The sequence below is a fragment of the Toxotes jaculatrix genome, chromosome 15 (genome assembly GCF_017976425.1).
Source record: "Toxotes jaculatrix isolate fToxJac2 chromosome 15, fToxJac2.pri, whole genome shotgun sequence".
Classification (NCBI taxonomy): Eukaryota; Metazoa; Chordata; class Actinopteri; family Toxotidae; genus Toxotes; species Toxotes jaculatrix.
The window spans coordinates 21,936,854-21,958,760 of NC_054408.1; the positions used below are offsets into that span (position 1 = coordinate 21,936,854).

The window sequence follows — 21,907 nt, forward strand, 5'->3', positions numbered from 1 at the left end:
CTGAAACATCCCTCTACATAACATGGGCTTGAATTTCAGGAATGTCATGTTTATGACATTCGGCACACGAGTGGCACTGCTTCCCAGGCTAGGAGCACGTCCATTACAAAGGATAAATATCCTATGTTGACTGATTGTTTTTTTCTTTTAATTGTTTAGTCTAGAAAAATCTCAGCCAGAAGCAAAAACTGTCCACTACAGTTTCCTGGAGTGAGCTGATGACCTTAAAATATCTTGTTTTAGAGTTCTCTGCTTAGAAGAATTATGTAAACAAACTTAGGATAACTTGATTGTTGCAGTTCGATCTCAGTGACTGCACTGTCAGGGGATTTTCTTGCTGTCCATCAGGGCTGGTAAACCAAATCATAAATAAATTTGGAGAATAAACTGCTTCCAGTATGTTTGTCTGTTGTGAAATAATTCAATTTGTTTGAACAACCCCCCAAAATGATTTCCTGACTGATCCCCACTGTTACTAACTGCTGCTGATAGCTAAAGCAAAAACAAAACAAAGGCAGGACACACCACAGCTTCATCAACATTTCACTTCACCTCAATGAGTGAAATGCATTTGAGGTAAAACAAGGCTACGGCCATCCGCTACACAATGACTGAAGTGCTTCATCGCAGCCCCAAAAAGAAAAGACTAGATAGTTATGAGGTTATGAGTATGAAAAAGCAGAAGATTAAACAACAAAACAGTGATTCACCAGAGGCTTTGTTCCTTTCACAAATAAAAACGCCTACACTTCTTATTTCTGCTGATCCCCCATTTTTCTTTTTAGCCTTTTACATCTTATCAGATCTATTATCTGTGCAAGTCTAAACATAGTTTACATCTGTATTTTTCCCAATTTAAGTCATCTTACAGGAGCCTCAAACAAAACTAACTTCTTGTGACTATTCAATTAAAAGCTCTGAGCCATTAAATTAGCAATTAAATACTCTGAGTTTCATGTTTACTTTAAGTTAAATTTCTCTTGCAAAGTCATACATTCATAATATTTTCATGGACTAACATCACTGTGACATCACGTAATAGAAATGTCTGATTCCCTGTGATGTGCAAACAGCTACTACAGAGCACCTCAGCGGTGACTTCATGTCAAATTTCCAGGAGCAAAATATTTCCAGATAAATCGTCCAGACAGTGACTTCTTGTTCAACTCTTAAAGGACAAATACAGAGCAGATTAAAAAAAAAAAAAAGCCTCGACCAGGAACAAGCCTGTTTCCAATTAAGTACTGAACCTCCTTATCCTGAATGACATGTTACAACACAATCAACAATTGAAGAAGGAAGTGTCTGTGAATCCCCCTAATTGTACGCAGCCCACTACAGAACAAGTGCAATGGGCAACAATTCACTGCTAAATACCAGAAAGAAGAGGGGGTTTTTTTTCAACCTTTCCTTCCTCCCATTTCTTCCGCTCTCCAGTTCCCACTCACCAAACGGCCTTACAATGAACAGTCACCTGCTTTTCATTTGGGGGAAAAATGCACCCCAGGCATTCCAGTCTCTCCATCCTCCCACTCTGCTCCCCCCCCAAACTCCACTCTCTCCATGCATTTCATCTCAGTGAGGTGGATCCCAGGGAGGAAATTACTCAGTCATCCAGAAGTGAAGAGGGAAAAAAATCCCTTCTTTTTCTCAGACCATCAGCAGAACTGAGAGAGTAACACAGAGTAGTTATCTTATCGGATTTCAGGATTTGGTACTCATTAAACTTTCCGGGTATTACAGGGTTGACAGAGAAAGAGGTTTTTCTTTCTCTTTTTTTTTTGTGGGGACAGAGGAGACAATTAAGTCTCCAGCCAGCAACAATAAAGACACAATTTGTCAAAAACTAGATGTTGCTGTTTTAGTAAAGATGCAGATCAAACAGCGGTAGTACACTATAAATTTGTTAGAGACATTCATTGTCCCCACAGGTGAAATGTGATAACTTCAGTGGTCCCTTGTGTCTTTGTCTAGCACCATTATCAGGTCAAATTTTTTTATCAGTCCCATACTTTGGTTTGACTATTTCTATCAGCTTCAGCTTCATTAGCAAATGTTAGTCTGCTAACATGGAAAAATAAGAAGATAACAGTCAACATTGTGCCTGCTAAACACGAGCATATCAGTATTTAAGTTAGTCTGCTCTGCCTAGTGCAACCCCACAAAGATGCTGTAGACTCTCTTCCAGGACAAAAGCTGGAAATAGCCATTTCCTGTCACTCCAATAACTCTCACTTCTTACAAATTAAAAAGACACAAAAAGCTTGAATTCTGTAAAGTCATCTGATCTGTGAAAGGTTGAACCGATATCTAACAAGACGAGGCAGCATCCAAGAAAATCCTGGAGTCAAGACGAATCTCAGAATACTGAAACCTGTGTATGTACTATGTACTATGTACTATGTACTATGTACTATACATTTATTTATTTGTTTATTAATGTTAGAGCAGCAACACAAGCTACTCTCCTTGTAAAACTTCCACAATTTTATTATTTGTTTCGTATGATGACGAACGAGTGAATACAGGGTTAGTCTATTGCTATATTATATTACTTATATATTACTATATTTTTAAAGGATAAAGACAAAATACTGGATTCATAAGTGGGAAATAACATCCTTAGAATTTAATTTAGTTTAGTGGAAAACATTGCTTATTGCTGATACAATCCAGCTCTCAATTGTCAGTCAACTCTGAGCCATGTGTGAGCTCTGTTTTGCATGAACGCTGGAACAACACACAGTCCAGCAACTGTACTTATGGTCTGGACTGTATGTTTAACTTTACTTTATATATCCATTTTTTCTTGTTCTTAATGATGTGTCTTTTTTGTAGTCTGTTGTTTTGATTTTGAGTCTCCAAGTAATCTGGCAAGATCTGTATGTCTAAAATAAATTGTTTATTATTGTTGTAGCACAAGTACATTGTCATTTCCTGGCCTAGATTCACGTGTTTTGAAATCTTACAACAAATCCATATAAAGCAACTCATAAATGTTCCGTTTCATTAGTTTAAAGTGAAAATCTCAGAATGTCTTGAGATAAGCTTTCTGCTTAAGGAAACAAGACTCTGAACTTTCTCTCTGGAAGACAGATGGCTACAGGCCCCAGATAAAAGCAATAGGGTTGGTCCTTGCCAATAACATGGATGCAGAGGGATAAAACAGGATTAATCAAAGACATCCAAAGGGTTCAGTAACTTGGACAAGACTAATGAAACTAAAACCATAACCCTAAAATATTCTCTAGGAATGATGGGGATGATATGTTTTGGGGGATATTGTTCTTAAGATTAAATCTCATAACTTCCAGAAGAGTGCCTCTCCTGTTCTTGCAAACTAGATAAAAATCATTTCTGGATTGTTGCCCTGTTTTTTCATATTTATATATATATTTTTTTTTTTTCAGATTTTCTTACACACTTTATATTGTAGTAAAGTTTATTTAGCTGGTTTTGTTTACTTTATTTATTTATTACTGTATGCACATATGGTGAAACTGACAATAAAAAAGCCTTTGAATCCTTTGAATCCTAAATTGCACGAAAAAAACAAAACAAAAAACAATAAATCCATCAAATTACTTGCAGCACAGGCAATGCTGCAAAGTCAACTTATTTGAGTATGAACTAGAAGAACGACAAAACTGAAAACCCCTCAAATGCAAATCCAATGCACAAGCAGAACAGCAGGATGCTGTCAGTGCCACTTTCAATAAGGACTGTTTGGCCTCACACTTGAATGCTTAGGTATCCACAGGAGGGCTCAGATCACATCCAGAGTTAGAGGTTATCACGGCATTAACCAGTTCTGTGGGCCTCTTTGGTGAGGGCCCTTGACTGACACATTGGAGAAATGGTGCCAGGAAAGATCTTGATCTCCTCAAACAATCCAGACTGTACAGCTGGCAAAGTTGAAAAATAAATACTGGTGTTAAGGAGAAAGCTCCGAGCTCTGACTCTTAATCTCTGCCGACTGCTTTATCATGATGTCAGAGCTCTCATATTCACTCACACGAACGCACACGTGCTCAAGTTCTGGCATGAGATTTAATAAAGTGACATGTTTCCTGGGTTCGATCAGTGTTTGTGCTCTGTTGTCTGGTTAAAATATCGAACATAAGTTTAACTTGGCTGCTCTGGCAGTGAAGCAACATGAAGTCGGAGCCTACATGTACATGTAAGGAATGTTTTGGCTTACAGTGATTGTGTTACACACATGAGATGTGAAGAATATCCATATAAGGTGGCTTTGGGTTGATAAACAAGATATTAAACCTAAAAGAAAAAAAAAGATTAAATCAACAAATTAAGATCTGACGCCAGGGTTTCAGGGCCTTTAGAGCAAGTCTATATGCTATATTTGCTGGGCCATAGCCACTGTGGTCCAGAACTGAGTAGTAAACTTAAACTTAAACTGAATATATTATGAATAGTATTGATATAAGTTGAGGTGAGGGTGGGCATGTTTTCAGATTACTATATGACAGCTAATACGTACTGAAGAGCAGCAATTAGATCCAGGTATACAGAGCTGGGGGTTAAGACAGACCACTCAGTTATGTGAATGCAGGTCTGCACTGAGAATATGAATGTTTTGGGTTTTTGTTTTACTTTAACAGAGTCCAAGGTGATTTCTGTCGTGCATGTGTTATAGTTAAAATTACTGTCTAACTAATATCACTGTCGACTGCAAAAAAAAGAGGTGGAGGCTCCGGTGTTTGAGGGGGTCCAGGTCCCACAATGTGCTTCCTGTTAGCTGTCCAGTCTTAATTACTACCAGGTACAGACACCTCCCCACACTCCAGAGTCAAATCTCCAGCCAGTCCTCACAGCAGTTTCACTTCTCTAAGTGACCTTTGACCTCCTTGTCCTCAAGAGCCTAACAGGCATTTCCTCAAGTGAGGTCACCTGTATTGATTTATTGCCCACTCTTTGTTGATTATGCAGTGTGTCAGGAATAAATTTAAGCACAGCTAAAAGTGCAGAATATGTTGTAGGACATGTTCTTAACAGACACGTTCAGTAAAGGTTTTAAGGACTAAATTTACATTTCACAACAAATGAAAATGTATTAGACAAAGTCTGCTTTAAAAATGGACATAAACCATGATAAAATAAATAAAATTTCCAACTCACAATTCACACTTAATTTGGTAACCGCCCATGAGCTGCCTTCTATTATGCATTACCACAATTGACAGTTGTTTTTGTGAATTTCAAGAAAAAAATTTGCACGTTTGCAAAAAAGAAGCAGTTTCCATCAAGATTTCAGCCATATTTTTTACCTATTTTGGTGTCAAAAGGTACACAAGCAAAAACAACAAGGACATTTGTAGTTCATTAGAGTGGTTTCATACAAACTTTAAAAATGTTTTACATGTTCTTTAAGCATGATGTAAGATATCCAAAACCAAATCTAAAATAATGTGCAGCTATTGTGCAGGATATTCTGATAGCCATCACTTTGAACTGCGGTCCATCTGGCTAAAAATGTGTCTTTATGATGTCGTGTGTGATGGACATGATGGGACAAAAGCAGTACTACAATATCTGAAAGACCACGGTGGATAAAGCCTTTCAGAGACATGAAGTTATATTGAACTAAATTAGACACAAAGGTCTAAGGAGCATTAAGTCTGACACTGAGATGCTACTGTATTTCTAGATGCCATGACAGATAAATGACAAACAAATGAGAGAACTATGGGTCAGCTGAGAGTATTGTCATTCTTCATGTTTTTTTTCTGTGTTTTTCTAAAGCAATGCAATATTGGCATCAAAGGTTAATCACTCATCAACAAGATGAACTCACAGAAGAGAAATGACAGTAAGGTGAATTAAATCTGACCGTTATTTCCAATCAGTGCATACTAAGAATTTACTATATACCATTTAGATTTATTCCATCTGCAGTGAAGTAGGAGTTCAAATTTCTGAATCCTGAAACTCCCTCCATGGAAAACCAGAAGGCGATGGGAGGTTTAAGGCCAATGTGCCCAGTGAAGCATGCACAGGGTTGGGGGTCTCTTCAGGAAAGGGGGGAGTTGCTACACAAAGCTCAACAACTCTCATAAATCAACCGAGCAAGGGTTAAACTTCCCTTTTTGTTGTTCAAGATTTTTCAACCAAGTCGCCATCAGGAGAAGACATGAAAAGAGCAACACAAAGATGAAAATAGCATGAGTCTTGTTGCAAAATTCCACAGGACGGCAACAACTGAGTGAGCGTCAAAGCTGGAAAGAGACTGCATGGCAAATCCATTATAGCAAAATACTTTGGGGCAACATAAACCCAGATGTTACAATTACAGAAATCTTGCCGGATTTCAAAGTGGCCCCACATGTGGAACATTTTTCTCAAATCAGAGGTAATCTCAGGAACTCGGATGGGGGAAGAATCAAACTAGCAACAGATCAGGAGAGAAAAGGGAGGATGGCGACAAGCACAAGGAGTATGAAGGAAAAGAGGCAAAAATGAAAAGAGGATTAATGGAAGGAATAATGGAAATGAGACGCAGAGCGCAGATTTCCTGTTTCATTTATGTGCCCTGCTTCCAGAGGCAGATGTATGGGGTCCAAGTCAGTTTGAAGCAGTTTGTCTATTTTCTAGTCAAGACAACTGAAGACCAGTGACCTAACATTCCTGAGATGACACCATTTCCCAAAGCAATCCCTCTGAGACCCAACTTCAAACCTAGATGGACTGAGTGTTCGTTAATGGATATCGATCATCCTGAAGAGTTCTTTGAAGCCTGGCACCTCTGAAGGTTTAGACAAGGATCAATATTTGCATTGATACAACAGCGAGGAAGCGATCTGTGGCAGTTCTTACTACAACATGTTGTTAGTTCAGAGGCACCTGGCCACTGCTACCAACAGCTTTGGAATTGCTTGGCCCACATTTTATCAATTCCACCTGTTCGGTGCAAACGCCAAAAAAAGGGGATGCATTCACAGCCTGTGGTTCCTGAATGTCAACAGGATTTGCATGACCATTAAACTTTCTCTCAGCAATGGGCTAGCAGAGGACACCTGACTAGTTTCATGGTCGTTTCAGAGAAACCTGATAAAACGCTCCCTAAAACCCTTTTTTGGCATTCATTAATTATTCAAAGTGTTTGGTGGAGGAGCGGCACTCCCGAGGTCTTCTTTCAAGGCCTGTTGCGCCATTTCTACTTACTTTGCCCTCTGATCTTGTCCAGCGCATCCTCTGTTCACTTCCTTTGTCCTTCAAGTTTTTCCTGTCATTTCCTATATTTCTCTGAGCATTTTACTTTCAGCGTCTAAGTTGAAAAAAAAAATCTCCTTCTATTCAGGAACCATCCTGCTCTGACAAGAGGAAACCCTCCCCGTCTGAGGTTGGGCTAAGGAATAGATCTTGTCTAGTTCATGAAGATGGTCTGTTTCCTGCATTTGTACCACCTTCATCACTTTCACATGCTTATTCTCCTTCTTTCTAGCTCTCTTTCTCTTACCTTTTCATTGCCTCATAACAGCTTTTGCAGCTGTACTTACTTCCCCTGCTGCACAAGAAGAAGGTCTATGTTCATACTATGAAAACCTGGTTGGTCTAGTTGGAAATACTGTACAGAAAACTATCTTCAGGATAGTGAAATATCAATAATCCTATATCTAAATTCTTATAAACAAATTTCAAAGGTTTTTTTTTTTTTCATTTCAGTGCTCTCTGCACTTCTTTGGGTTTTCAGCCTGATATGATGGAATAAGATGTGGCAAAATGAAGGCTGTTTGAGGGTTAACCTGAAACATAACTTTCATCTGCTAAAATACGGTGTGCCCACAGTAAGGCTGTTTTGGGGTTATAAATGGCCCTAACCTTAATCTGTTGGAATAAGGTGTTCCCAAATTAAGAATGTTTTAGGGCCTGCTATTAACGCAGGGGGCTCAGATTGAACCCCGCCCCCTTAAGTGAGCTCGCTTTGTCATACAGTGCTCTGATGCAGTCAATCAGTGACCCAGAGCTTAGCTGGGGGGCTTTGAGATTCTTTTACGACCCCCCTTTCACCTCGCCTCCCACTCCTCAAAAGAAAGAATGGTAATTAACTGATGAAGAGCTCTGTAAGATTATCCAGTCTCTTCGCCAAGAACTCCAGCTCTGCCAGTGGTGTGAAGTCATGTCCCAAAGGACCAGTGCAGAATGAGGAAGGATGGATCTGAATGGTCTATTCAACTTCTCTCCTCTTTCATCCTCTATTCAGCTGAAAAAGAGGAGAGCAGCATGCAATGTTGTATATTTGAGCCAGGAATGTTCTTTCATATCAGCACAAATTAGCAAAAGCACTCACAGTGTTTTAAGACAAATGTCGAGACCACGGTCACAGCGCTTTAACGCTGGACACACACACACGAGCACAGTTCTTCACTGACCACATCACAGCTTAGATGGCACACAAGTGCACAAACAGCCCCTCACTGAGAGCGGGAATGCGCGGCAGATTGAATTATACAAGAGAAAGCAAAAATAGCTGTGTGTCCCAACCACCTAGAGCGAGACAGAGCAGGACGAAGAGGGAGTGGGAGAGGGTGAGAAAGAGACTGAGGAGAAAAGAGCAGGAGACACGTTGAATTCAACCCGGTGTCAGAGCAGAAAAGTTCTGCATGGAGAAAATGTAAAATATGTTTCTCGGGGGAGAAAACAAGGCACGGTTTTGTTTGCACACCCTCCCATTCTCCTTAATAATATCTTCCTCCCTCAAATGTGTCACTGTGCCAAGGCCCCCCACAGCCAGGGTCCCCACCCTCTGCCCAACCCCCGACAAGCAGACCACCCAACAGATCCCCTGATCAGCCTGATCTGATCAGGGTTTTCCAGTGGTACTGAGCCAGCACTCTTTCTTGATGTGGTAACAAAATAAAAAAAATAAAAAAAAGAATTTTGGCAAATGCATCATCAAGCTAATTCGCACTGAACTCAATTACTCATGATTCCACTCTTACACACAGTATATTATGCAACTGAAGTTTGCAAGTCACAAGATTTTACATTGTCAGGCCATGCACAGAGGTCTGCTATCTCCTGCAACTTAGACATCAACGTGGCAAATGTCCCGTGCTGACACTTAACAAATCACTCATGATCCCGGGAACAAATTCCAGGTGAAAAGTTGTCTCACCCAGAACATGCAGGACAGGCAGACCCAGGTGCGTGCAGGTCCAGCCAGAGCTGTTGGCAGGCTGAGAGAGACAGACGGCATGTTGACGGACAGGAGTGATGATGCTGCTGCTGCTGCTGCTGCTACAGACCACCGGGCTTCCTTAAGTCTAATCCAGGCAGGAGAAGAGTTGCCCAATGCTGCGGAGCCATGACCATCCTGAGCACAAACACTCCCTTTCACCTCGGGCTCTTGCTTTCTTCCTCTCCTTCACTGTCTGACTTGCTTTCTCCGCCTCAGTTTCTCCCCTAAACCTAAACTGGATCCTGACTGCCTGTCCTCTGTGCTCACTCTGCCTCTCTTTCCCTCTGCCGGGGAAAGTTTCACAAAGCTTTTCTTTTTTTTGGGGGGGGGGGGGGGTCCAGGCTGCCCCCACCGCTCCACAGGAGCAAAGGGGGAGGGGGTACTCCACTTATTATCCATCTCTTTTGCCCCTCCTCTCACTCTCATCCCATGTCACCCTCCCTCTTTACCCCTCTAAGTCTCACCACTTTTAATTTCATTCATTCATTGATCCCACCCCCTCCCTGTTTGTACCCGTCAGCATCCATTGCACTTCACCTCCCCCTCCCTCCATCTCACTCTTGCTCAGTTTTCCTGGTGTATTTCTGTACTGAGCCTATTTTAATATTTCATAAACTCTGTCTCCACCTGAATTCGCCCTTGAGATGAATGTCCACTGGCATCTCTCTGGACACTGGAAAATGCTGTACCTAATCATTTGTGATGTCCGTGAACACACCCACTGTCTTCAACATCTTCAACATTGTTTGACATTATCGGATGCTCACTTTTCAACTGTCCACCCAAAACCTGTCCCTGTTAAAACAAATGTGCTGTAAGTTTACATACTAAGTTCTTCAAGTAACAAGATTCCTTAAAGGCTAATTATCAGCTGTTATGACTATTTTTTTTAGAAAGTAAAGGTATCCAGGCAGGACTTTTTAGCAGAGAGTAAAAAAAAATCCTGGATATAGACTTTTTCTGAGCATCAGTTCATTTTTTGCTACGAAAGACATTAATCTTAAAAAAGTCACAAATACGTATTTTCATGTTCACTGGGCACTTTTTCACAAACTTCACTCAAACAGGAGTAAATAGAGTAAGGAGTGCAGGTTTACCCAGAGCAACAATGTGGCTGTGTTTTTATCCATCACTGTTTGCAGCTTTATGCTACAGAGGAATAAGGTACATACATACTGGGCTTTGGATAAACACACAATACTTGTTAGTCAGATAAAGTCATTGTTGGTTTTGATCTTTTCTTTGTATTTGTTGTTGTAGGCCTGAAGGATCTAGCTCTGACAGTAGTAGTGGCCACCAAGCAGAGACCCGGCCCCCCACCTTGAAGAGAAAGAACACAGAGGGGCCAGGAAGCGAAAATGCTTCATTAAGCTCTTACTGCTCATCAATGACCATGTTAGCCCCATGCATGACTCTTTATCCCCTTGTGTGGGTACACACACACACACACACACACACACACACACACACACACACACACACACACACACACACACACACACACACACATACACACACACACACACACACCTATGCACAAGTACAGCAAACCTCCATACACAAATGTAACCATTACCCAGTCGTGGGCTCACCCACGCACCTGTAAACACTCACGGACCCATAATTTTCTAACATACATACAAAGATTTTCTCACATGACAGAACTATGTAATAGGTCCAGGCCCACTACTTCCTGAAAACATAAACACACATAATTTGAACTATCAAACTCACCGCATGCATATACATAAACATCCACCAATAACCACCTATTTCTCCCCCACTCTCTCTCATACACACATACACACACACATCTTGACATCTTTCTCACACACTATATAAATACACAAACCCACCCACACACAGACACATACAAACACACTCACCCAGTGGCACAGAGGATTAATCCCCTGGTATTTCCTGCAGGCCACCCCTACAGAGTCAAATTCACTAAAGGAGACAATGTTAGAGAGAAAACATTTAGACCTAATCTCACTCCAGGCAACACACAAAAGTCTAAACACACACACACACGTCCAGCAAGATATTTGTCTGAAAACTGGATGAGCTTTGAGTTTTGAGGAAACATTTCTTTTTCTATACTGCTGCATGTCTGTCATTTTATGGCTTCAGTTGACAGTTATTTTCATTACAGTTTAATTTTAACTAATCAAGTACTGCCATGACAAATACCATCAACATATTAACAAACTGCTAGCAGTTCTGTATTCAGATTTCTTACCTTGTGGGACCAGCAGCCAAACCCCCAACCCAAAATATTATTTCTATATGCTATGAAATGAACAAAAGCAATGAAAGTGCATATTGATTTACCTGCTAATTGTAGCAGCACTAATCTGTTCAAATAAGATCAGCCAGTACATGAGTCTACTCTACACTGTAGTATTCTACGACACCTTCACAGATTGTGGGAATGCAGCAGACTTTGCTTAGTCCTGCACAGCTTTGTCTGCTTTCACATTTGACTCAGTGACTAATGCATTGAATGTGTTCATCAATCAATAGTTTAGTCTTCAGTTAAATTAATGCTTGCAACCATAACCAACTCTCTCACAGAGCTTTCACAAATATGAACCTGATTAGTCTTCCTCTCTTAACCAGCGTTAACTGGTCATAGAAAAACAGCAGAAAGGAGATATAGATACAACTTTGATGTGATGTGCTAGGAAACAGTTGCTTATTTAGTTGTTCTGCAGAATCACAGTATTTGAAATCATGTGGAAAAGTCCAATATTCACTCTTTTTTAGCTCTGTTTTGTTCTCTACCAGCTCCTAAGTCAAACATCTGGTTTTTTAGTCACTAAATGCCCTGTTGGTGCTGGGCAGGTAGTACAGCGGGTTTTTAGAGCTTTTTTTTTTTTTTTTGCTTAAAATGACTGAACCAAAACAAGGTTGCAGGCTGGGAGACCAAAACAATGAACTGAAAATCACTTATGGGGAATGCAGAGTTGAGTGATAATTCTCTATGGCTTTCACATTACACACAGTCATTTGATCCATTGTTAATATAAAACTATTGGTTATAACAGCTTTAAATGTTTCCTAATTCAATTTAACGTACATTTCATTTCATTTACGTGTGTATAACCACTTGAGGCTATTTTGGAACATTATGCTAGGTCACTAAATGACCATGCATTTGAGTGTTGTCCAGCACAGCTTAGTTGTACTGAAATTAAAACTCAACAGCACTGTGCGCTATGTTCTTGCCTTGCCTGAAGTCACATCGTCCAGTTTCCTGTCAACACACTCTGTGTACACTGTGTGACAGTGTATGATGCATTATTTATTTTTCATCAACAGAATATCTCCTATATATAACATCAGGATTTACTTTGCAGCCAACAAAGAGAGCATAAGAGTAACTGTCAAGTTTTAGTTTGATTTGTAATACACAGATTTTTAAGAGTAGTTGTTTTTTTTTACAGCTTTCACAAAGCACTTTAAAATGGAAACTAACAGGAAAACATGAAGCAGTTAGAAGTAATTAAAAACAGAGTTTGCAGCTTCAGCAAATCAGATATCACAATTGGATATTATGACTATTCAGGGACAAACTGTCATTTTGGCACAACACCGATGACTGACTGTATTACCCCACTGACACTATCTCCCAAAAGAAAACACAGTTCATACAGAGAGCGTTGCTGTAGCACCCACTGGTGGTCACTGAACAAACTGCCTCCACATTCAGTCTTACACAGACACTTGTTCAGAACACAGTTATTATCCTATATTATTAAATATGGAAGGGCCTGCAGAGGTGGAGGGAGTGTGCGTGTGCATGTGTGTGTGTGTGTGTGTGCAAGTTGAGGGAGGTTGTAATGTAGTAAAAGGGGGGGTGGGCATATTTCCAAGTCTAATCAGATCATTCATAGGATTTGTTTTAGCACCTCTTTAACCTTGACCATTTCTGTCTTCTTTTGTAAACCAGAGCCAAGAGTGGACAGCGAGGCACTTACACAATTAAGCAGATTAAGCAGTGTCAGGTCACTGTCCTTGAACCAAATACAGATGGGTAAACAGCTGAGAGAGATAAAAACAGGACTGCCTGTTATGATGTACTCTGCTAAAAAAAAAAATTCAGCGGATAAAAGAAGGAAAAATTAGGACATTTATAGTTAGAGAAGGTAAAGAGAAAGAGGAAAAAACATAAAAACATAATATAGATTCTTAGCATACAAATAAGCAGACAGACTGACAGAGATAGCAGATAAAGAGAGACAGATGAGTGAAGAAGTGAATGTATAAACAGCAAAGGGGTGTGTTCTGTCATCTTGGCTGACGTCCTAGAACCTGCTAGATGAAGGGGGAGTTCAATTGTCGACAGACAGAAGAAGAACACACTCCAGCAGGCCCCCAACACACACACACAGACATGCATACACATTTTCCCACCCCCATGACTACCATCTGTTGAAAACAATACAGACCCAGGCCCTCCCTCCCTTTGGAGAACACTCACATGTGTGTGCACGTTTTCCTCTGTTCCCTCTCTGCTGTCTAACACTGTGAGGAAGGACTGTCCACCCAACACCGCAACACACTGACCCATAGAAACAACAATAATACAACCACAGTGCACAGTGTGAAGCCTGTGGGGTTTGTTAGACTTTCTCTTTGAAGAACTGTCATTTAGAAACATTAAAGCGACAACCTGTGAGATCCATATTTTTAAAATCAAACCAGCCTGGGCGGTAGATCCATCTGTTTTTCTCTTTGCTGTGTATGTAAACCACACTGGCTTTGACTGCTTATGCCGATTAACCATTTCATCTTCTTTTTATGTCAAACAATGTGATTCTGTGCCAGAAAAGTAAAATGTACAACTCTTTGTGCAGCAGAAAAAGAGCTGCACAACACCAGGTTCACAGAACAACAGAGCCTTAATCCCAAAGATCTGTGATGATAATAATAATAATAATAAAATAAATAGACTAGCGTGCAGTACAAGACTTAGATGAATTACTCCCTAACAGAAGTGCACAGGGCGTCCACACCCTGTGGCTTTGACATTTTAACACAAGGCCTCAGGAGCTTTGCGAAGGGTACACGATACGCACATACTGAACAACATAATACCCAAAAAAGAGGGAGGTAAAAGACATAATAAGTAACAAGGCCAGGTGGCATTGTTTGTTAATACTCAGACTGATTTAAGACATCAAGTGTTAATCATATCATGATTGTAAGAGCTTAAACTAGACTATTAGAATAAAGGTTCAAAATACATTAAAAGCAACTGCAATCAACACCTGAGACTGATCTCAGTCTGTGACTTGCCACAGCAGGCACATGTTTTCAGTGAAAAGGCTACAAGAACTCACTGTATACTATCTGCCCATCACTAAGCAGCACACAAAGTCAGCAAATAGCCTTTTTTGATCGATTTATGAAAAAAATGTGAATGATAAATTTATTGTTTAAGTCATTTTTTAAGTGAAAAATCCAAATTTTCAACAGTAAATAGAGTATTTTAGGGTTTTGGACTGCTGATAGGACAGAAAAAAAAAAACATCTGATGATATCAGTTTTGGGCTCTAAAACTGGCATTTTACCTGTGTTCTGATGTTATACAGGAACATAAGAATAACTGAGAAATAACTGGCATATGAATCAGTTACAAAAATAATTACTAAATAAGTTATTTGCTGCCCCATTTGCCACCTTGACTTTTTAAGGTGATAATATGTGAGTGGTATGTCCGCTTGTTTCTGTTGCCCTCAAGTGGCCAAAAACTCAGTTATTGCGGGTTTAAGAATGCAAGTCACAAGTCAGTCTTTTGGGTCTACTCACATTGAGAGGTCACAGCAGAAGAAGAATCCCTGGATCTGGCAGGGATTCTGCTGCTTAACATCACAGTCATCCTACTCACTGCACCATCTCACTGTCCTGGTAATCCACTACTGCTAACAAATTAGCCACTCAAAGCCAGAACTGGGGCAGTTGCAGGTAAAGTGCTTATTCGCCCCTGCTGAATGCCACACAAGGCACAGCAACCATGAAAGTGCCAGCAGAGGAAGATGTACAACCCCAGGAGAGGGAAACGCATGATAAAGACGGTCAATGTGTCTGTGGCCAGACAGCCAGCCATTGTCTAAAAACCCCTTCTGCTTCAATTAACGGTGTGTACAGCTGCTACATGCAGCTGAAAACTGTGTGCATATCGGTGTATGTGTAAGTGAGGGTGTGTACATTAAGACACTATGCAGTGGCTGCATTTGCAGGATTAATGGCTCCATTCATCAGCACAGACCTACTATCGGGAAAAGTCGAACTGTGTATCCGTGTGTGTGCCCTGATGCGTTTATCTCTCCATCCTGTTTCACTGTCTGTGCTCAGGCCCATCACTAGCTGGGCGTTATACAAATATTAAATTTATTTTCCATTGTTATTTATACTGAGAGTCCTCTTGGCAACTGCACATGGAAATGTTGGGACATTTCGAGATGGGGGTCACGCACAAGATCATAATCACAATGTTTCATACATCCGGTGAAAGAGGCTATAATTCATTAGCACTTTCATTGATCAAGCTGAATGTCATTGCGTGTGTGTGTTACAAAGACCAATTTAACTATATCTAAATCTGTAGTTGTAATTTGTGCAAAATAAACATTCTCCAAATCAGTGGTGTAAGAAAACCAATCAGTGAACACATGTATTTCACAGCCAAAGAAGAGACTGAATTTAAACACAACTACAAGTCTAAAGCCTTGCTACTGGCTCTGTGAGGCAATGCTTAGGCACAGTAGTGCTTTGAGCTAAATGCTAACACCAGAATGCTAACATGCTCATAATAATGTAAGTGAGTACAGTACAGCTGAGGGTGATTAGAATGTCTTTAGTTTTGCAGGTACTGGGTCATAAACCAAAGTACCGGACAAACCGAATCTTCAACATGATGGTGGCACTAGAGAAAAAGTCAGGGAATCACCTCAGGGAGTCATTAGGATTTATCTTCTGGGGACCATGAATGTCAGTATCAAATTTCCACTCAAACCCATTCAACAGCTGTTACTGGACCAAAACGGTGGACGAGGCAACAGATAGATTCACCGACTGACCAAACGGCACTGCCATCCCTACAGGCAAACTGCTTGGATGTTAAAATTACTGGACTTTGTCTCAGCCAGCCCAGAGCTAATGCAGAGGAGATCCTATCAATAAGCAGCTTTTTTTTCTATCATAAACAGGAGGATCACTGAACATCACTGACACCAAGTTCAACAAGCAGATGCACGAGTCGAAAATTGACCAAATTGGAACAAAAAAAAAAAACACTGAAGCTCAACTCAAACACCCCCCATCATCTATATTACATTTAAAATATGAACCGTACCGTATTTTTTATTTTCCTTTGTTTCCAAAATGGGAAGATGCAGTCGACGAAAAATTTTACCCAACCGAAGACTGTGGCGAGACACCAGCCTAGTCCACCCATTCTCTTCTGAAAACCTCCTCACGTCCTGCTGCCGCTCTTTGCTCAGTGTCTCCCTTCCCTCTCTAGCCTGTCCTTCAAAACCTGTGTCCGGAGGTACAAGACCCTAGCAGTCAGTCATGGGCTGAATCCTTTGATGACTGCTGATCTGATTCAAGAAACGGTGCATTTTCCTTCAGTTTCAGTGACCAGAAGTTCTGTTAAAGTGTAGCTGAGGTCATTCCTAATTGCATCCTTCCCTCTCTTGCCTAGCATCCCTACAGCATCCCTGTATCCATCCCGTCCTCTCTGTCTCTGGATGCTGCAGGTTCTTCACTTCAAAGCCTGAGGAAGAGAAAGATTAGGAGAGGGGAAGACAGAAGTGGGCGGAGGTGGGGTGGGTCAGGCAGAGCCGTCTGGTAAAGAAGGAGGCACTTACAGTGATGGAAAAAGGAGGGGGTCTGCAATTTAATGTAGAAAAGAGGGGGATGGCTTGGAGGGAGTCTTGGAGCAGAGAAAGAACGATGAATATGAGATGTGGTGAGCGGCGTAACAGTATATTCCCAGCGATTAAAATGAAGCTGTAAATACAAATTATGAGGTGGGTACATTCCAGTTGATGATAATATGACTGCCTAGTAAGTGTCAAAGTAACAAGAGGAAAATCTATGCAAAAGGGAAACAAGGTGAGTGAACAGATGAATGAACAGTACATGCAAGCAATATAGTAAATGACAATATAGTAAAAAGGTGAATGCATATGTGTGTTGGGCAGATAAGTGTTATCAGTGAAGTGTGCTGCTGCATTTGTAGCTGTCAGGGGAGCCTTAATGATGATTGGCCGTCTCAGACCAATCATAAAAGGTCCATGGAGCCTCTGAGCCTGTGCACTGTGAGTAATTAGTTAGCACTGAGACCGGGGACAAATGAACTGCATGTTTGGTTTCCCTTGTTCAATGGAAGGTACATTAAATACGTTTCTTTGAAGATATTCATAACTATGTTAACACTAAAAGAAAAGCACAAAAATTAATGTTTTGAAAAGCAAAAAACATCAAATAAAAAGATTCGGGAATTACACATTTCCCAAAAAGACAAACTGAAAAAGTGACATTTTTAAAAGGGGCTTTATTATGTTAAATTCTGCTGCTGAAGTCTGCAGTGTAAGCTCACGGACATCATGAGGCAATTAAAAGTGTTCAGAGAATCAAGCCAGAACATTTGGCTCTATGCTCTGGCAAATGTCACATTAGCTGACAGAACAATAAAGGGTGACATTGTTCCAGATCTGCTACGTAGCTGCACAGGAAGCTCCCTTCTTTGTTTTCTTTCAGGGAAACGAGAGGAGGAAGCTACTGACTTTTTGGTGAAAACATGGTAAGATAGGCCTAATGTCCTATTTGGGTGTATTCTTAGCTGCTTCCTGTTTTCCTTGCAGCCAGCTTTTTTTTTCCACAACCTGCTCCACGTCCAAAAATCCCAGCAAGGTGTTGGAAAGTGTAAGAGTTAATATCCAGGCTGCTCATCCAACTTTCTACAGCCCACTTTGCTTTTGTACTGAGACTCTGGAACCCAGCAGGTGTAAAGGATAAAAAAAGCTTATTTGCAACCTTGTTTGCTAGCCTGATAAGTTTATTCAAGAATGCATACGGGATTTGCACCACTGACTTTCACAGTTGTGACAGGAGTTAAGAATACTGTGAACGCCACATATTCCATTGATCCCCACGTAGTAGCTGTAGAGCAGTTAGCAGGTATTTTGTGCCTTGCTCACAGACACTTTGGTGATGCTGAAGATAAAGACTCAGGTTAAGGCAAGGTCTCATCATTAGACCAATCCTCCTGTCTCCCTGTTAAAGAAGGCTACACAATACTGGCAAAGGGACAGAGAGGTTCCACAGAAAACGTGGGGACAATATCATGCGCACTTCCTGCCTCTCTGCAGTACAAACAATGGAGTGGTTTCAAGTCTCAATTTGGCAATGTCAGGTCTGTTGTCTGCTCTAGGAAACTAGACAAGAGGTTGGGGAGTTAAGGGTCACTGTTCCTGGGAGAATAAAAGGGGAAGTGGTTGGTCATGGTTTTAATGGGAGGGGGCTGACAGAGATGTTTTGGTCACAGCTGGTAGTACACATTGAGTTTAATTTTATACTATTCATCAATAACATTCAGTCTCTTTTTTAAAAGCATCAATAAAGAAAAATAAAGTGCTTTACTGCTGTCTAGGCTAATTTTACCCTACATTAGTTACATTATCCAATTATTCTCAGAGCATCCCATTTGACATTTCTGTGGAGCAATAAAAAAATGTCAATACAAGTCTGTTGAATATCAACGTCAAAAATGTTGCACTGACTAGAGTTAGTATTTAAAAGCCAGTGCCACTTAGTCAAAGTCTCCTCAGTGCTGCATTGCAGCTCACTGCAGACTCCAAGCTGATGAAACCAAGTCCTCACCTTATTCCATTTGTCCCTTCTATTTCAGTTGTCAATAGCCGAGTGCCAACATTTAGCTGAGCTGCAGTGACTTCATAAAGCCCGTTGAGGCCCTGTATGCACATGGCAGAAATTGACATTAAGATAGTATTTCCAGTTTGTTGGTTGTGAGTGCTGCAATGGCAGAACAAAAGCAAAATGAAGTTAACTAATTGCTAATAATAACATTTGCATTGGAGACCCATTTCTTTAAATACTTCATTTCATGTTACTGCCCCCCACAAAGTGGCTGTGATTTATGCAGCAATTATATCCTGCCCCTCCCACTATTGATCTAAGGCATCCATTTTTTGGACTGAGAGCTTGGCGAATGTAAGCACATGGCACAAAGCCATGGGGAATTAAGTGAAAGCTCATTTCATCTTTGCACATAACAAAGAGACACTGCTCTATCTTAAGGCGGCAGATGGAAACATTTTGGCAAATTGGCAATCATGGGAAATTTAAGTCCAGATTGGTGGCAAAAGGGAGCTCACAATAAGCGTTTTAAGAAAAGCTATAATCCCAGCTGTTAACCAAAAGCCTCTTTAGACAGAAGGAGGCAAAAAGGACAACAAAACTCCCTGGGCACAGGTTCAAATCTCTGTGACTACATGCAAGTGATACTGCCGCCATAGCCTATAATAATGCTGGTGAGAAATTTGATGGCAAGCAAAAGCAACATTATGTGGTTAAGAAAAAAAAAAAAAAAAAAAAAAAAAACGAACACTTTTCTTAAACAACTATACTATATACTATGCTGTACTGCCATTACTGTAAATGGAGATCTCTCTTAAACGCATCAGAACGTCCTTTACAGTAATTCATGTATTCACAATAATTTGATTACAAAATCTGGGGAATTTCCTACATTTTATGTGATGGATATGGCCTCTATGGAACTAATAAATGAGAGGTGAATAACAACTAAAAAAAAAAAAGATTCCTTGTCAACATTATCCTCAGTGAGGAGTAAATTACAAATTCCAAAGGGCAGGAGTGAGCTATTTAACCTTTAATTATCATCTACAGAGGCACCCGCCACACACAAAGCACCCACAGTGACCATTTCACCTCTGGAGCGGCAATTATCAACTCCCCTCAAACACCAAAGGCCTCTAAGCAATCATCAGCTGTCTCATAAAAGCCCAGACGGGGCAGAAATGAACAGGATGTAAGCCAAGGTGATGAAAAGGTATGAAGGTAAAGTGTAGTGCCGCTCTGTCTTTCTACACTTAATTTAAAAAAAAAAACAGCAGTGTCACCCATGAAGCGTGCATGTACATCTACACTGTATATCCATTAATTCCAAACTGACAAGCAGTCATTCAGAAGAAAAAGCCACAATGGCTTAAATCAAGGTTAATTATAGAAGTCTGGTGCTGTCTGTTCTGTTTTCACCTAACAGGCAGCTGAGCCATTGCATTAGACTCAATGGCAGATGTGGGTCCACCTTCAGTGATGAGCAGACAACCCCCTGTAAAACAGCCATCAGTGTAAAAGTTATTGCGTTCTGCACAGCTATAAAGTAATTGGCCATCCGGGCACCTCCAACGGTGACACTTCCACATCAGAGGACAGGACAAAAGAGAGACAGAGAAAGACAGACACTCGGGCAACTGGACAAAGCACAGACTGTTTCTGTCTGAGATCAAAACACAGTCAGCCATGCAATGGACAACTAAACAAGGCAAAGCATTTGCCTTGTGATGGATGACCTATCTCAAACAAGTAAGCTGCAAATCTCTGCAAGAAGCAGTACCTGAATTTGTGAACCAATTATCGATATTCTCTATTTGTTTTAGCCAGCGCTGACCATCACTTTCACTGACTAGTGACAAACATCCCCAGCTGTAGATTAGATTTCTCTTATCTCAGCTAACAATATATATTTACAGATCTATGAATTTTAATTATAACTATAATCACTTACAAATGCTGAAAGCTAAACCTCTTTAGATTCAATAAAAGATTCTGATTCAGTGTTAGTCGTTCAAAAACGAAAGTTTTGAGCAAAGTCTTTTGCTCAGTCTTTAACGATGTGTGGGACTGACCTCACAGCGACTCCCTGACCACCCACAGTTAAAAATGACAAGTTGAAACAGCACTCACCAGCCAGAGGGACATCGCAGTTTTCTTTGAAGACACCTGGGACAGTAATTCCCTTTCACAGATCCAGAGCTTTCTTGAACACTTACCTAGCTTTTCTGGGATTAACAAGACTATGTTATTGTCCCTCAAAGTTGGAAGCACTGACCAAAGAGAGCCTTGCAGTCTGGCCCTTATCCTGACATACTTCCTGAGCTGCATTGTTAGCAAGGAGAGAGGAAACACACACACACTATGGAAAGCCAGTGTCAGGAGATCAGTACATGGAAAGTGAGAATACCAGGGGCAGCTGTTTGCTTTGAATTTTTTTATTTAGTATTATTAGTATTGTTACTTCTTGTACTGTTGCCAAATTCAGTGTTTAGGCCAGGAACAGACTGGACTCTTTTTGATAGTCAGAACAAAAAAACTAATCCAAGCACTTTGAGGTTTAGAATCAAGCCAGAACTGCATATCTTTTACCCCAGAAACTGCTCTTACACAGGACCAAACTGTAAAGCACTGACTGAAAAGGGAGAGTTTCACTTAAAGCAGCGTTCATTGATCCTTGGCCACTTGGGGGCAGAAAACCCCCACAACAAGCTAATAGATACACAGCATGAGATATCACCTTATAAAAACTGTTCTGGCTAAAATGTCAGAAAGACAGAAACATACAGAAGAGGATTGGGGCCATATGGAGGA

At 40.6% G+C, this 21,907-nt stretch overlaps 1 protein-coding gene across 9 annotated transcripts in view; it reads right to left on the reverse strand.

The window, feature by feature from the left end:
• The window catches only part of tns1b (tensin 1b), a 154,513-nt gene that overhangs the window by 118,537 nt on the left and 14,069 nt on the right, over positions 1 to 21,907 (reverse strand). For 2 of the 9 annotated variants that reach the window (XM_041058047.1, XM_041058046.1), the window contains exon 1: positions 9,137 to 9,459. The exons of 6 other annotated variants lie outside the window; for them this stretch is intronic. In XM_041058047.1, coding sequence (XP_040913981.1) covers positions 9,137 to 9,217 — 81 coding nt within the window. In that variant the 5' untranslated portion in view covers positions 9,218 to 9,459. Of the gene's footprint in view, positions 1 to 9,136; positions 9,460 to 21,226; positions 21,357 to 21,907 lie in introns of those variants that run through there. One more of the 9 variants, XM_041058052.1, reaches the window with a different exon arrangement.